Source organism: Alosa alosa, chromosome 12, assembly GCF_017589495.1.
Source record: "Alosa alosa isolate M-15738 ecotype Scorff River chromosome 12, AALO_Geno_1.1, whole genome shotgun sequence".
Classification (NCBI taxonomy): domain Eukaryota; kingdom Metazoa; phylum Chordata; class Actinopteri; order Clupeiformes; family Clupeidae; genus Alosa; species Alosa alosa.
In genome coordinates this window covers 34,189,671-34,207,027 of record NC_063200.1, presented here as the reverse complement: position 1 = coordinate 34,207,027, position 17,357 = coordinate 34,189,671, and the positions used below count along the sequence as shown (strand labels likewise).

The following is a 17,357-nucleotide window of genomic DNA, read 5'->3' as shown; positions in this document are numbered from 1 at the left end:
TTTTCCTTTCAAAGTATTTGCATTGGTTCTGAATATTTCAACCGGAAATTCTCTAGGAGCAGATTGAAAGGGTTTATACCTAGAGAGTACTATTCATAGGCCTAGCCTATACTAAGGCAATGATTAGATGGTGTTCAATAAAGTAATGTGAAGAGAGAGAGTGAAGCACTGGTGATTTCAAGTTACTTCCTGTTAGATTTGTGTGTGTTAGGTAGAAAATTGTGTGTGGTGTTTTGCAAAATGTGTTTTAGTAAATTGAAAACTGAGTCAAACACTGAGTTTAGTTAATGGTTTTGCAGATTTGGTGTGGGGTTATGATGTTTGGAAGACATGTTTAGAAAATTGTGTGACAAGCAAAGATTTAGTGTGTAAGCAGTTGAAAAAAACTGTAATTGCACAGGAGGGAGGGGGAGGAGTAGTGAGCTAGCTCTCTGTTTTATTTGAACATCAACAGAAGGGACGTATCCCCGCTATCGCTGATACATTGAGCTGCTCTTCGATCGGACAAAACGCAACCAACCACTTGGGGCGCTGGTTGGGTTGGAGTTAAAAACGTCACTACGTATACTGCGTGACCCACGTGTAGATGTTTACGCCGCTTGCCTTCATTAGCGTCATCAGCAGCGACTGACTCGCCATCCCTAGACCACCGAGAAGTATGGATTATCCATCGAAAAACCAAAGAAAATTAATATGAGATTGCGTCGTTATCCGTAAAATTGCGTCGATTAAAGCTACCTTGTTAGCGTTATTAGTTTCGGTTACATGCGGTCTTACTAAATGAGTCGTTGACGGAAAATCAGCCATCCCTTTCCACCACGAAGTTACCACTTTCATGGATTTACAGCATAGGCAGCAAACACTCGTGTCCTTGTAAACAGACCCTCACGGAGCTGCGACTCAGCGTTGTTCGTAGAGTACAAAAGAGCTAACGCAGTGCCTTCGAACATTAATTTAAACTAACGAGTGAGCTTCAACAATGGCGGAAAGTAAGGGCGTTTGCTGTCGGGCAAGGGAAAGTTTCAATGTCGATAAAGAAAAAACAACGAAATTAAAAACCAGGTGCATGTTTTTGTCGATGCGTGTGAAGGATTTAATGTTAACATTTACTGTAGCTAGCAGATAGGAAGCTAACGTATCATAGCTTGCAACTCGCCTAGCATATCGACGTCCCACTAAATTGTTAATTATGATGATCCTTTGAATTAAAAGACGGCCTTAACGTTATACCTACAAACTAACCGTTCATTTTTCCATCGGGGTATCTGAATCGTAAATAATAACTTGAGTAAATGGTGCAAATCTAGTTAACGAAATGAGATAGCTAGCGTGCTAATTTAAGTATTTTGATAGTTTTAACCACTGGATGTGACTGGAATAGGTATAACGTTCATAGGTTAGCAGTTTTCCGCGCTAACGTTAATAAGTCTGTGTTAGATCAAATGTCATTCGCTATGGAAGATTCTTTAGAGTCTGGTTGGGTCTCTGTGCGCCCAAATGTCTTTGATGAGAAGGAAAAGCACAAATTCGTTTTTATTGTCGCCTGGAATGATATTGAAGGAAAGTTTGCCATTACATGTCATAATAGAACTATTCAGAAGAGGACTGCAGTGAGAGATTCTCTCGTTGAAGCTGCCGAGAGCGAATTCGTTTCCGCAAAGGGTGAGAAAAAGAAACCAGCATCAGATAAACAGAAGTCTTCACTCAAAAGTCACTCGACAGACCGAACGGATATATGTGTCCCCACAATGTCAGGGGAGATCCCGGTGAAGGGACTAAATGTTACCAAGAGACATATTACGGGGAAAACTGTGGAGACGAGGCCAGTAAGAAGTTATACGAATGGAAGGCTACTATTACCTGTAGACAACACTAAAGTTTCTGATATTGAAGTAATTGACCCATCCACCCTAATTGGTGACACTGACAACGCAGGGGGTTTGGAGGATTTAGACTGTTTTTTAAGGCAGGATTTCAGCTGGGCCAGCTTGTTCTCATTTCAAGACATGCGAACCGTTCACCTGCAACTCTGTGCGGTCAACTCTGACTTGGAACCGTGTTTACCCCCTTTCCCCGAGGAACATTCAGGAATGTGGACTGTGCTGTTCGGGGTCCCAGAGCTCACCCAACGAGAGACTGAGATTCTATGCTACCAGCTGCAGGTCTACTTAGGTCATGCCCTAGATACCTGTGGGTGGAAGATCCTCTCACAGGTGCTGTTCGCGGATGGTGACTCGGAAGAGTACTATGAGAGTTTGAGTGAGCTTCGTCAAACTGGCTACGAGGAAGCGCTTCACAGAGCCAAGAGACGCTTGCATGAGGTACCACTATCAACTAAATCAATTTTTTGCAGGTGATGGTCAGGTAGGGCAGTATTTAGGATAATCACACTATAAGCTTGCAATAACGTGTCATTTTACATACAACACAAGGGTACATTTACAGATGCACAATACAAATACCAAAGCAGGGAAGTTTGCTGAATGTTTTTGTGAACTACAGATTTACCAAAGCCAAGAATAAGCTTATTTGATGAAAATGCATGTTACTGAAGCAGGCTTTTGAGGATACTTTGGAAGGAGGTTGTGTGACTAAGCGGTTGGATTTAGATTAGCCTAATATTTCTGGCATCCACATGAATAGGCTAATGAAGGTGTTTTTGAATTGGGTGAATGTGAGCCTATCATAAGGACCCCAAAAAAAAAAAAAAAAAAAAAAAAAAAAAAAAGAAAGAAAAACAAATAAATTGCAATTGTATGTGATAAATTGTGAACACATCATGCGATCACACGCATGTTAACATCTAGGGTAAAAAATTAAACTTTAAACATCTCTATAGAACACATCTGGTATGATTACCAATCACTTAAAGTTTACAAAACAGGTTAAAGTTTGTTTTTATTTGCCCTAGATCAAAGGTTACAGCATTCTGAAGATCTGAAGATAACAAGTGGAGTGTCAGGCAGTATAGATTTGTGCTCTTGAAAAGCTCATAATTTATCTGAAAGTAATTGGGAAAGATATTGCCCACTTGTTGCTTATTCTATTCTTGTTTTATGTTACACACATTTCTCTTGATATAGTTTTGACATAAAAATGAAGAAAAAATATATCTAAAGGGGTTTTAGGAGACTTTCAAAATAAGCTGTTCTGTAACTCCGTTACCATAAAATGTTGTTTTCCTCCCTCAAAGGCATTAATCCCAAAAATGTAAATAATATCTAAAATATTTGATTTGAAAATTTTCATGCAAGTATAGGAAATATTCTCAGGTTAAAATGTGTTACTCCATTACCAATATGAGTCATTCCATGTCAGATCAGATAAGGTTGTTGCTGCACCGTCTCAGATTTTGTTCAAACCATATCATCAATGGGTCCTAAAATCAAGGCCTGGAAAGTATTTCTGTGCAAATCTTCTGTCTAATATCTTTTTCAGACCTGGAAATTGTTTCATCTTTACAACTTTAAAAACATGTGCCATGTTTGGGCACTACTATCTTGACAAGTATTTTCCCTAACCTCCTCAAATTCTAGGGTTAGACCAACTCATAAAAAAAATGTAAAAACAATTTAAAGTCTGTACTAAATGTCTCCTGACTTTCGAAAAGGGCCCTAGATTTCGAAAAAATGTGCAATAAGTGTGATATTGAGGGTATTAAACAGTTTTTTTTCCATTTGGTATCAGTCACTATTTCCTCTTCAAATACATTAGTTTATTAATGTTTTTCAACAACAAAACAGTCTCCACATCAAATGACCATGACTATTATAAGGATAAAACAAGGCATGTTTGTATTTTTGTGTAATTTTCAAGCAACTGATGGTATGGGTCAATGACATAAGGTTTTTCAACAGGCCAAATTTAAAATTTTGAAAATAAGAATTTTTGTTGCAGTTGTTCAAACATTAAGAATGTTACGAAATATAGGTATACAAAAATCCATATTAAAATATACGAAAATCCATATTCAAATTTCAAGTAAAGTGATTTTAGTGTTTTTCACGAGGATGAATTGGTTGCGGCCTTAAAAAATGTCATGTGGTGCAACCATAGATTATCTTCAGTGTCCTGCCCGCGGGACGGTTACCTACCTACCTTACATTCTAAATCAATTGTATGCACCATATTGCTATGTAGCATAGTAATGTTATACACCATTTCAAAGCTTTGACTCTTGGGAATCATGTACAATCTGTATAGTGCTTTACATTCTCAGATTAATTTTATTATGTCTCAATTAAATTTGATCCAAAATGCTCCCCTCCCCCTCCTCCGCTTTTGGTGCTACCCTGACTTCTGGCTGCAGTGTAGCTGCAGCACAATAAGTAGATGCAACATATTGGGTGCTGAAATATTCACATGAATCCATGTTGTATTATCTTCATGTTGTATTATCCAATATTAGTTATACACACTCATTGAACCAACAAAGTAAATGCAAAAATAAAGACATTTGTAATTATTCCATATTTTGTGTAGTCAGTCTATATCAGAACACCTGACATACAATCTAAATAGTCCACAAGAAACCTCAAAGTGTTATCTTTCTTTTGAGACCAGCATTATGCTTCTACACAAAGGGGTTCATGTGCAGTAAGCATTTGATTGTCAGTATGCATTTTGGATAACAAAAAGTCCTATGGGGAGTTTCTATAGGCATTTTACAAAACACATGGGCAAATCTTGGCAAATAATAGTCTAAAGCACTCATATTTTCATTCTATATTGATCTACTTTTGCACACCGCTGCACAAGACCTGGTGCTAGGGCTCAGTTGTGTTTCTAAGGGATAGACCTAGAGGGCTGAAATGTGGTCAGTTCAGAGATGCTTGTAATCCGGCAGAAAGAAAAAACTATATTCTAGCCTCTGTAACTCTTTGTCAGTACATCACACAGTTTTTTCTGATTGTTGTCCAAGAAACTACAGTGTCTTAGCTTTCCAAAGAGGTCAGGCATTTGATTATAGGCCAAAGTATGTAGGAGCTCTGACCTCCTAAGTAGATGATGTGCAATGTCAGGCAAAAAACTCAAAATGGGGCATACGCATAAGAATTTAACATACAGATTTCAACTAATATTTAATTAATGATGAAAAAACATCATTAACATTGTGCCAAATATTTTGACTGTTTCCTACGAAAATTACAGGTTCTCAGCTTTCTATAGAGGTCCAGCATTTGATGGTTGGCCCCAAAAGAGGTGGGAACAATGCCCTTGTAAATAGACATTGACATTTTTATTGAGATCAATGTGGTTAAAATTAAATGTATTTCCTTAACACGTTTAACATTTCTTAGTATAAACTTAAAAGTTCTTAGAAATATGAAGTGTTAGAAACAAAGTATTTACATTTCTTTACTTTTTCTAAATATTTTTAGTATTCTGATATTTTTGCTCTTTACTGTCATTGTCACCTTATAAAATATAAAAATACTTAGATCCCTTATTTTCCCTGTAAGTTGCATAAAACTGATGGAAAAGTCTGAAAAATAGCATTGACTTAAACATACTATATGACTGATGAATATGTTAACCACAGAAATTCTATTTTTCATTTTGAATTTAACACAGTTATTGCTTTTATTGGTCGCACCACATGACGCTCCAAATGACTCAAGGATCTCATATTGATGATCTGCCATTGTCATATTTTCTGATATTTTATATTGTTGGTTGGTTTAATATTGTTGCCAATGAAAGGTCATTGTCCTACACCATGAGTCTCCAACATGTCACTCTCAAGCTAGCAGTCGCTTGCCGCCCCCTTCTGAGCTTGCCAGAGGCTGAAGCAGTAACCTACATTTAAACACAATTGTTGCTGCCTCAGCCTATGAATTTTATAAAAAAGTAAATCATGCAAAATGAAAAAAAAAAACTCAATTTAGGCTATCGTAGACCTCTTTAGCTATACAGAATAAGGTTTCCATTACAGCACAGCACACGTTCCATGCATAAATGAAAGTGGATACCTTATCTCGCAATAAGCGGATAATAAGCGGAAAACCCGACACTCTTTCAACTACATGAAATTTAATAGTGATCCATCAAATACCCCACAGATTTCAATGGTCATCAGTCCCAATATTTAGCAATATAATCAAACAGTCCAAACGTAAATTAAATCCCAAATCGAACATCTTCTGCTTTTGATGGCCTACCGGTATGCTGCTCCAAAATAGGTCTATGTCTCACAATAAAACGCACCACGTAAGAAATGAAGGCCTAGCTGCCTCACACAAGCCTGCCCCAAATAAAGGTGCTGTGCTCCTGATTGCTAAACTTGTTTTCCTTTCCTGTCGATAGCGGTGGATGTAGAAGCACCTAGGCTATAATTTGACTTCAGCGGTGACAAATCCTGCTGAGAGAGAGGCACCCGCAAAGTGGTCCTGCGCGTGTCTGCATGGGGCTACGTTCAATTGAAGTCAAAGTTGGTCCATCCAGTCAATAGTCCCGCATTCAGGCCGCTCCATTATTAGATTAACGTTATCAGACAGCACTGTAAAATGTGTGCGGTAATTTCTCGCATTATGATGGCTAGAGTTGCGGGACTTTATTATTATGCCAATACCCGCAATCCCGCGCTGAAATTTAGGCCCTGGTTTTAAATTGAATTTCCCCTGGGGATCAATAAAGTATCTGTCTGTCTATCTATCTATCTATCTATCTATCTATCTATCTATCTATCTATCTGCGCATCTTTTTTTCTCTCACTCTCGGAGGTGGTGTGCCAAGCGTTTGCTCTGCTGCCAGCTTGTGCAAATATATCGTCCAAAATGCTTGATTGCATTGCATTCTCCACATTTTTAGCTAAATTTTCATGTACCACATCAGCATTTTTGTTGATGTTCATTTTGCAGTGAATCTTTTGTAACTTGCTGTACAATTAGCGTCGGGCCCTCGTTGACAGCCGTGGCATACTGGTTAGCACTTCGGATTTGTAACCGGAGGGTTGCCGAACCACGACCAGTAGGAACGGCTGAAGTGCCCTTGAGCAAGGAACCTAACCCCTCACCGAGCGCCACTGTTGATGCAGGCAGCTCACTGCGCCGGGATTAGTGTGTGCTTCACCTCACTGTGTGCTGAGAGTGTGATTCACGGATTGGGATAAATGCAGAGACCAAATTTCTTTCACAGGATGTACCACAGTAAATTGCTTGATTTAGCGTCGGGCCCTCGTTGGCAGCCTTTGACTTGCCTCACCTTGCCACTATTCACTCCTTCGTCTTCATTAACATTCCCGGTAGAATTCTCAATATTTTTGGCCTCTATGTGTCCAGTTACATAGTCTGTCTGTTCTTGGTCTTGCAGGGTTCCCGCGGATCCTTAAAAAGTCTTAAATACAACTTTCGGTTTTTAAGGCCTAAAAAAGTCTTAAATTGTCGGGGATGTCTTAAATTTTCGAAAGGGAGGTATTAAATTTTATGTATGGGACCGCCAGCGAAAGTGAGTTTGTTTAAGAGAGCGAGTGAAATGTCTCCATCCATCCAAACGCAATTGTATAAGTGACTATATAAGGCCACGGGAGGAAGTGTAGTGGTTGCAGAGTGAAGATTATTTTCACGGGTGTGGTTAAAGGTGTGAAAACGGTAATAATATGTACAAATATGCCTGACGTTTTCGTGGTGTAGCCGAGGCCTGAGAGATACACAGGTAGCCTACGTGAGCGGGAGAAAGTTGATAAGCCAGTTAGCGATAGGGTGGCCATATGTTCGAATTTAGGCCGGACATATGGATTTTAAAAGCTCTGTCCGGCGTCTGGCGCAGCCTCAAGCCGGACGTCATTTGTCGTCCTTTTTGGAGTTGCGTTGGGCATCTAGAATCTTTGCTCGGATGCAGCATGGTTTCACAAACTATGGCCGCGAAGACTGCTGGTCAAATTATGCGCAGTGCTTCTGTCACTCGTCTGATAATTTGCTGCGCAATTTATGAAGGAACCACGGACTGACTTGCATTTTCGCAATCAGAAGGAAATACTGTACATGTTAAGTTGATCTGTTTGCATCTTTCCAGCGTGTGTTGCTGGCCTAGCCTAGGGAAATATCTGTCTAAGTTATAATACCTGTAGGCCAATATCTGTCAGCAGCTTGTTTGCCAGACTTTCCCAGTAGGCCTACTTCGCAAAAGTTGTGAAATATAACCGCATATTTTTTTTGATTGTCGGCGACTGCTACATAAAAAAAAAAACGTGCGTTCATAATATGTGCGTGCTTGAGATGAAACCAGCAGTTTTCAGCAGGATCCGAGGAGGACCTCTCTCTTAATTAATTTAAAACAAAACAATGTTTTACAATGTTTCAGTCAAGCTTTGGTTTGTTTAAATACAACTGGTATGCAAAATGTAAAGTAGTGGATTAACTGTAATTTGCTGTGCTGTATATGGGGCATATGATGCATATGGGATTGGGAATAGATGCACATAGTAAATGATATAAAGTAGGCCTAGTAAGCACAACCAGATGTACAGCCAGCTTCAAAAGCAAGCAGCCCAGACCCTAAAATTGGGCATTTATAGCTGTGAAGGTCACAATTCATTTTCTTTCGCCAAAATATATTTCGTAACTTCTGTAGACATCCAAAATTGGGTGGGGGTTAAAATTAGTAGAAAAAAAAAACTGTTGTCTTATGTATCTTTTTGCTGTGGTCTTAATTTTTCCATTAAGATGTCTTGAAAAGGTCTTAAATGTCTTTAAATTTGCACTTGGAAAATGTGCAGATACCCTGTCTTGGATTTTGTGAAATACATTTCTAAGTATCACCTGCTTGCTGCAGCTTCGGTCTGCACATCCTTTTAAAACCGCATCTTTTTCTCTCGTGAGTATTTAATTCTCTCGTGAGTATTAATGCCGGCTTTCTCTCCACATTGCCCATAATACTTGATTACATTGCATTCTCCATATTTTTAGCTAAATTTTCATGTACCACATCAGCGTTTTTGTTCAGTGAATCTTTTATAAATTGCTTTACAATTACCGTCGGGCCTAATCCTACTCTTAACGCCTGGCATGCCTCAGCTTTGCCTTCGGTCACGTCCTTTTAAAAACTGCATCTTTTTCTCTCTCCTGAGCATTTAATCTGCTGCCGGCTTGTGACTCCACATTGCCCAAAAAGCTTGATTGCATTGTATTCATCACATTTTAGCTAAATTTTGATGTACCACATCAGCATTTTTTTCAATTACCTTCCGGCCCTCCTCTTGGCTGCCTTCACTCCTTCGTCTTCATCAATCTTTTACATACATAAGCTCTGTCTGTTTTTGGTTTTGGATTTTGTGAAATACATTTCTAAATAAATGTGACTTATAGTCCGGTGCGACTTATATGTTTTTTTCCTGTTCATGACACATCTGATGCGACTTATAGTCTGGAAAATACGGTATGGGGATCTGATCTGGTGTTTTACGACTGCATAATTGGTACGATGTAGGTCTGAATTTTCATTAAAGTGGTCTTAAAATGGTCTTAAAGTCTTAAATTTGGGGTGGTCAAACCTGGGGAAACCTTGAATAGGCTCTCAAAACAATTTCATACAGACATAAGGTGCTTATAGAGCAGGTCCATACAGATTATTTGTCAAATAAACCAGTAAAACAGTATTAGGGGATGAATACCATTCACACCCAACTTCTGTCATAGCTCATATTTTTAAAATAAGTCAGTGAAACCAGTATCCTGACAAACCATACCTGCCAATGTTTAGCTTTTAAAAAAACGGGAGATTTTTTCTTTTCTTTTGGGGGGATTCAGTGTTTGTACAGAATCAAGTGTTTGCATATTTAACATGTTTCATACACTCCTTGCAACACTGCATCAGTAGCATTTCGTTTGTTGCTTTTACCTTACCGAAATAGATACGCATGCCAGTTATCTGCCTGCAGCCTTCCTCCAAAACTCCAAAGATGCTCCAAAGATTATGTTCCGAGGATGCCTATTGTGTATCAACAATAACAGTTATAATGTGTTAATCACAACATTTCTTCTAACAATTTGACGGTCCGGGTCCGGACCTTGACGTAATCCTATCCGGACCCGGACCATATTGAGATATTTTCACAGAAGATTTCAAAGCTGTGCTAAATGTTTCGTAGGCTTTAACAGAGGATTAACTTCAGTAGCTTCAGGAATCATCATCTCACTTGCTGCTACTCAACCAATCAAATCTGTGCATTCTGATACAGTCGAGTCAGTGAGTGAAGTTACCATGGTGAACAGAAAGAGAGGAGACAGGAAGTGAAATTGGATAAATATGTAAGTTAGCGATAAGTAAGTTATTTTCAAATCATTGATTGCTTAACGAGGAGAAAGCTAGACAGCGAAGAAAGAGCTTTTAATAACAATTGAAACGTCTGTTATACATGTTTATATTCTGAGACAGTAGCCTAGCCTATCATTAAAAGTGTCAATTTGAAGCACCACTAACAACGTTACTAGACAAAGCAGGATTTCTGTTCAACATAAAAAAAAGCATTTAAAGTTCCTGATAGACAGGTTCAAGGAACCAGCTGTGGAATGTCCCTCCTTGTCTCAGCTCAAATCTTATTTCAAGTTGACGTTAAGATCTTAAAATAGCTAAGGCTACTCTGTTTTTCTTCCCAATTACTCTTATCTTGGCTTATTTCTCCTCATTTCAAATGTTACCTTCTAGGCTACTTATTTTAATTCACAATAAACATTAGGCCTAGGCCTACAACTATGCTACATTACATCCATCCGTCTGTCTGTCTGTCTGTCTGTATGTATGTATGTATGTATGTATGGCCTATAGGGATGTCACTATTCTCCAAATCCACGATTCGATTCAATCTTTTTTTAATATTACTATTAATGCATTCCTTATTTCCATTTCTGTTTCGGGGGGCTTTTATTTTGAAACCGCTTTTTATTTTGAAACCGTTCCAACTGTGAGGTTGTAATGTAAACAGAACGCAACACTATGGAGTTTTTCAACCTTCATAATATATTTCCAAGACCCTTGTGATGGTACATCGACTTACAATAGGTTGAATGACACGTATGCCATAGCCTGACGGGGTCTGTATCGCTTTTACTTGCACTACGGAAGTTCTGGGTGCGGGTAGTAACCCGAGCACAAAAAGAACTACAAAATTCGACTGCTTTACGGCATACCTCACTTCCCACCCCCACCCCCATTTCCTCAAATTCGGACGTAAGAGAACTAGCGTTTGTTTGCCGGCTGTCACACGTATGTTGTTGTCATGGCCGAAGCAGTAACGAAACCGAAGAAGGCATAGGTTTTGTCGGAGGAGACTAGAAAGAGAAAGGGAGGGTGACAAAATCAAAGGCAGGACGAGGATCAATATCAGCGTTCGCTCGCTGGCATGAGCTAAAGGAGGAGGAGGGGTGCCCAACCGATGCTGACTTGGTCGTCATGCTGTTGGACTAGTAAGTGTAGTCCTATTTCTTGCATACTATCTCTAGTTTTTCGAAGTTGTTGTCTGCCTAGCTATGCTGCCTAGCTGTCTCCATTTATCTTCATTAATCTAATGCTAGTAGAGGAGTGAATTAGCCTATCAATAATCTGGTAGCATTCTCGTTCTGATTTGAGCATTGAAATCGATGACCTGTAAATCGCAAATGTTTGACATATAATCGCTATGGTTACGTGGTTTTGATGCTAACGGATTTAATCACAATTTAGCCAGTTGTCTTCTATGCCAACAACAATCCTTGCAGGACATGCATGCAGGTTTGTTAAGGGACAGAGACTCAAGGAGAGGCTGTGCAAAGGTGCACATAGCTCTACAATGAAAGGATTTCATTCAATTTAAGTAGTACAACTTGGACAATCATTGTGTGGTGGTCAGTGTTGATATTGTGGTAGGCCGCCACAAATAAGTCAATGTATGGGAAACACTGAAATCATCTTTTAGGCTAACTAGCCTAATGACTGCAGGCTGATAGTCATGTTTGTTTGTTTATTTTTCTGGTGAAAGTGTCTTGCCTCAGGCTAATGCAATCGATTTTTCGACTTTGCAGATTCATCTATGGTAGCTTGATATTATAATATTGACGATATATGGCTATTACCACACAACCATTAAATTGAATTAGCATATCCATTCTGTAAAACAGTAGCCAATAGGCTACTATAATGACGCTGGCTTGTAAACGTGAGCTACGCGATCTTTTGGCGTTTTGAAAAAAATAAAACCCATGAAATTATATTCATATGACATGCTGAAATATATGCCACTGTACCTGGGATGAAGACATTTCACACACAACGCTGGCGGGGTATCGCTTGTCAACAAATACACGTGTATCCCCTGGTGTAACCATGACAGATTTTACGACAGTAGTAGAAGACAATACTGTTTCTCAACTGTAGGGGGACCCCGAGAGCAAAACTTCCATGGTGTTGCTTTAATTGTCGTGAATGAACGACAAAATACACACCGGTGACTTCAAAGTAGCAAGATTTCGATAGGTTGATGTGTATATTTTAATTGTCTGCAGTCTAAAATTAGAGGAGAGTTGACGCTGCAGCACGTGCGTGTGCATTTGTGTATCTTGGCATACATGCTGGACGTGACATTGGGGTGTGGCTGCATCGTCAATTCTACTTTTGAGTTTGAAGAAATGGGAAATGGGAATGTCAGACTAACAGAAAAAATTAATGGATCCGTGATTGTAAAATTAAGTTTGATGGTCATGCAAGTTCCAGGAGTTTCTCGGGAGAAATAACAAAACGGGAGGGCGAGATCATTAAATACGAGAGAAACCGGGGAAAAACGGGAGTTTATGACAAACAAGCAGCATTTTAATGCCAGTCATATTTTACATTTGTTAAATAAACCACAGTGAAACCTTAACTGCTGCCATTGGTCAATTCCTCTGTAGGTTATCTGACAGCCCAGTGTGAGAGGCGCAAGCCGCGTAACATTGTTTATTTTTACAGCCAATCACTGCTGTCATTTTATTTTATTGATTTGATCTTAGTTATGGAAGCTAGATTTGAAGGCAGGCAGACAAAATCCAACGGGCTGCATTCGCCCCGTAGGCCAATAGTTGAATAGCCCTCCTAGTGCTTTTGAGATATTGCCACTGTCTGCTCACATTGGTGACCGCACCAGAGCAAGCACACTTCGCAGTTCCTCCGGAAATGCATTCTAGTTGTAAATGTTTATTTTGGTATTCCCAAATCACCTGTAACTATATGCATTTATTCTGTGAATGGGACATGGTACAATATTAGTACTTTGCGCATTAAATATCCATATAAACTTAGAACAAAAAAAATGTCTCTTGTTTCTTCAAACTTCAATCATCCAATCCAACAAACATCAAACAAGTCAATGGCAGAATAAGCTGTTTGGCAATGGTAGAGAAGATTTGGCAAATTTTCCATGGGCGCAGCCCACATACTCAACCCTGCTGCTCATCCCACAAGTGCATATTCCTTACACATGGGATACCATTTGAAAGGGAACTAAACAGGCTTTCCAACAGTATAAGATTTATTGCCAAAAAGCATTGTTAGTACAGCAGATTGTTAGCGTAGCAGTCATTACCGAAGCTGCAGGGGGAGCTGTGTAGTGAAAAATGCGAGCTCAAATCCAGTGGAAACCCAGAAACAGCGAAGGAATAACCAGACCTGCATAGTGCTTCTTTAAATTGTTTACACATGCTTTTTATGAGTTGGTCTTCCAACCTAGAAAATTTGGGGAGGCTAGGGACCATATTTGTTAACATATTATAAGTAATTATCTAAGTACTCTTTTGATCCCGTGAGGGAAATTTGGTCTCTGCATTTATCCCAATCTGTGAATTAGTGAAACACACTCAGCACACAGTGAACACACAGTGAGGTGAAGCACACACTAATCCCGGCGCAGTGAGCTGCCTGCAACAACAGCGGCGCTCGGGTGAGGGGTTACGTGCCTTGCTCAAGGGCACTTCAGCCGTGCCTACTGGTCGGGGTTCGAACTGGCAATCCTCCGGTTACAAGTCTGAAGCGCTAACCAGTAGGCCACGGCTGCCCCCAATATTAATGCCCAAACATGGCATGTAGGGCTGGGCGATATGGCTAAAAAATAATATCGCAATATTTTTAGTCTATTTCGTCAAAAAATTATACAATATATATATATCTCGATATTTAGAAATTTACTTTAAAATAATTCATGAATTCTCACTTTCACCCTGTGATGTTTTAAATCATACCACTACGATGCTGTAGGCTAGACTAAATCATAATTCAGGCCAATCCCTGCCAATAATGATCTGCATAAAACATTCTTGGTTATTCATAGGTGGTTTTTATTTTATATTTGCATGTAAAAGCAGGGGTGAAAGTAGTTTTGAATTCTTTCCAGTAGCCTACTACTTTCTCATAGGGAAAAGTGTGCACGCAAAAAAGTCAACACACTTAATAGTGGGGTGATGGTGATAGCGGGGATACGTCACTTCTGTTTAGATATATATCTATATATCTATATATCTATCTATCTATCTATCTATCTATATCTATCTCAACAGAATATACATATATACCCAATTTAAAGGTTGCGATTTCAGGCCCAAAAAAGGCCCAATCATAAATGATCACATTCATCTAATCCTTCCTAACGATCCGCTAGCTGCCTGCTCCATAAGCAGGCAGTAAAAAAAAAAACGTGTCTCTGTAGACAACCTAGGCTCTGAGATCTGTACACAAAAACAAATGCTACCAACAAGGGTTGGCAACCCCTCAAAGGCAAAATAAAGTGTTTCAACCAATAACCGACGAGATGCGTGTTTAGGAGAGTTTTAATTGCACGGGAGGGAATAGCGAGCTAGCTCTCTGTTTTGTTTGAACATCAACAGAAGTGACGTATCCCCGCTATCACCATCATTGGTGGTAGGTAAAATTACTGCAGTTAAATGATGCTTATGAATGCTGTCCCCAATACTTTTCACAATTTTAGTAATATTAATAATATTGTAATATTATTGGTTATCGTATCGGTATCGGCCACAACAAACCAATAAATATCGGTTATTGTTATCGACCCTAAAATTCTAATCTCTACATATAATTAACATAATATAATATGGTGTTACAGTGGGTCCCCGTTAAGTTTGGACGGGTTCCTTCATGAATCACGCACCCCATTTTCTCAGCAGAAATGGCACAAACTGCAGTTGACACAAACAACCACAAGGTGTCACTTGGGTGCAACTACTATTTTTGATGCGACTGACTTACTGCTTCCATGACGCAGCGGGGGCACGGGAACTTAAATTGATCACGGTAGTTTAAGCTTACACTTGACAAAACATTCTAATATGAAAATGTAGATGCAATTGTTGTAAAATGGTGCAGCTCCTTTAAGAAAGCACCGTGTGCAGGGATGGAGAGAGAGAAAGCGAGAGGGGATAGGCCTATGTGTGTTAGAACTTAGCGTGTGGAAAAAGTACGTGCTGTTGAGACTGGAGCGAGTCATATTCAAAATAATGCAAAAAAAAGCAATTATCCTCATTCATTGCAACCAAAGCATGCCTGCTTGCCGACGTTTAAAGGAAAAATATATCAAAGCACCTTTTGCGTTTGAATGTAGCACGAAAAAATGTTTAAACAGCTGGACAAATGATTTAGCTAATTGATTATATAACCTGTACACCAGAAATTGTTGAACATTTACCTGTACAAGTACATTGACAGTAGCCCAGCCTAACAGTATGTTGTAGGCCTACTGTAGAAATTTCACTTAAATTGCAACCGCAACATGCCTGCTTGCCAACGTTCAAACGACAACGAAAAAGATAATAAAACAACAAGAGGGTTGAGTCTGAATGACACTGAGTTTTTAGACACTGAGTTTTTTGTAGTTAATAAATATTTTTCGTGATAAAAAAAATGGTCATTCTTCAATCTCCTTCACTGACGCCTATGGAAAAGGCTTAACGTCCCAAAACAACGATCAATGATCATCAAATTTCTCTCTCACATTGCTCCTCATAACCATCTATAAAAAAGTGTTTTTTCTTTTATTTTTGAGCACATCCGAATCCCAGGACATAACGCACTGGACCTTATAATAGGCTCGAGAGATATAATTCCAAAGGGGCAGATAGGGGCCACTGCACTTAAAACTTAAAAAGATGAAGCTTTCCGAACTTTGAAATTGCGATCAGTGACTGGCATCGGGTGAACGAAGCTTTTTGAAGTTGAACAGGCTATTAAAAACTATTTGCGCACCTCCATGTCACAGGAGAGACTAGGCTCTCCCTTCTATGAAAAAGACGTTAGGCTACCTGCAAACTGGCCTATGATTTCATTGCTGAGTTTGCTGCAAAGCAAGAAAATGTTTTTTTTTTCCTGAGTCAGGATATGGCGAAGTCAGTGTCATTTATTTGTCCAATGTTAGCCTATAGATACAGACCAGTACATCTTATCAATAGTTTGAATGTCGTGTGTGTTTCTGCTCATTGACAAATACCGTTCAGCACAATGATTCATGCCCAATTAATTCCCCCTGTTAAAGTGTTCGCCTTTGTTACACTATTTGGTTTCGTGATGTAGCCTATGATAAACACCATATGGCCAAATATGTGACTCAGCTAATGTTATAGGCTATACAATTGAATTTCCCCTCTTAAAGGCAAGCTGGTGTAGCTTATTAGACTAGGCTACTAATTAAAATACACCGACGGGTAGCCTTGGCTATGTGTAAAGTAAGCTTAACGATGATTTTATGCAACGTAAGTGAAAAGGGCCTTGTATCTGTCAAGTTAAGATAGGGCCTCGTGATCCCCTGCGACGGCCCTGCAGCTCCTCCTAAGACAGCGAGGAAAAAGTTAAATACGCAGCGATAAACCGGGAAAAGTTGACAGGTTTGTTTCGTCCCGTGATTATTTATGAAATTGTGCAAACGACAGCCTTTTCAAGGCATTTCAAAGGAAGTAGTCGTAGCATGCAAGCTCCCAAATTGACCCAGTAGCCTAAGGCATCAATAAATTGTTGGGACTGGGAGGGTCATGCGTTTTTTTCTCAATCACTTTGGAGGGTCATAGAAAAAATTCTTGCTGGCGAGGGAGGGTCACGCTTTTTTGACTAACGCTCCCAAAACTCCTCCGTAGCCCCTTAATTAAATAAATAACGAACAGTCCCTAATTGATTAATAGCCTAGGCCTACACCAGCAATTGTTGAACATTGACCTGTACAGGACATTGACAGTAGCCCAGCCTAACAAGCAAATGTTGCAAAATACATCAAAAGATCTAAATTAATCAGAAATAAATCATGTAATCTGCATCGCTTTATTTAACAAACTGCAAGCAACAAGAGCATCGAGTTCGCTGTAAGGCCAAACCAAGAGCAAAGCCTATCTGTTAAGGCAGTCGATAGGCTATAT

At 39.3% G+C, this 17,357-nt stretch overlaps 1 protein-coding gene across 2 annotated transcripts in view; it reads left to right on the top strand.

Annotated features, from left to right (window-relative positions):
* Positions 1–593: 593 nt before the first annotated feature.
* jmy (junction mediating and regulatory protein, p53 cofactor) overlaps positions 594–17,357 on the top strand; it is a 70,131-nt gene continuing 53,367 nt past the window's right edge. For both annotated transcript variants that reach the window (XM_048258586.1, XM_048258585.1), the window contains exon 1: positions 594–2,321. In XM_048258586.1, the coding sequence (XP_048114543.1) occupies positions 1,443–2,321 (879 nt within the window). In that variant the 5' untranslated portion in view covers positions 594–1,442. The remainder of the gene's footprint in view (positions 2,322–17,357) is intronic.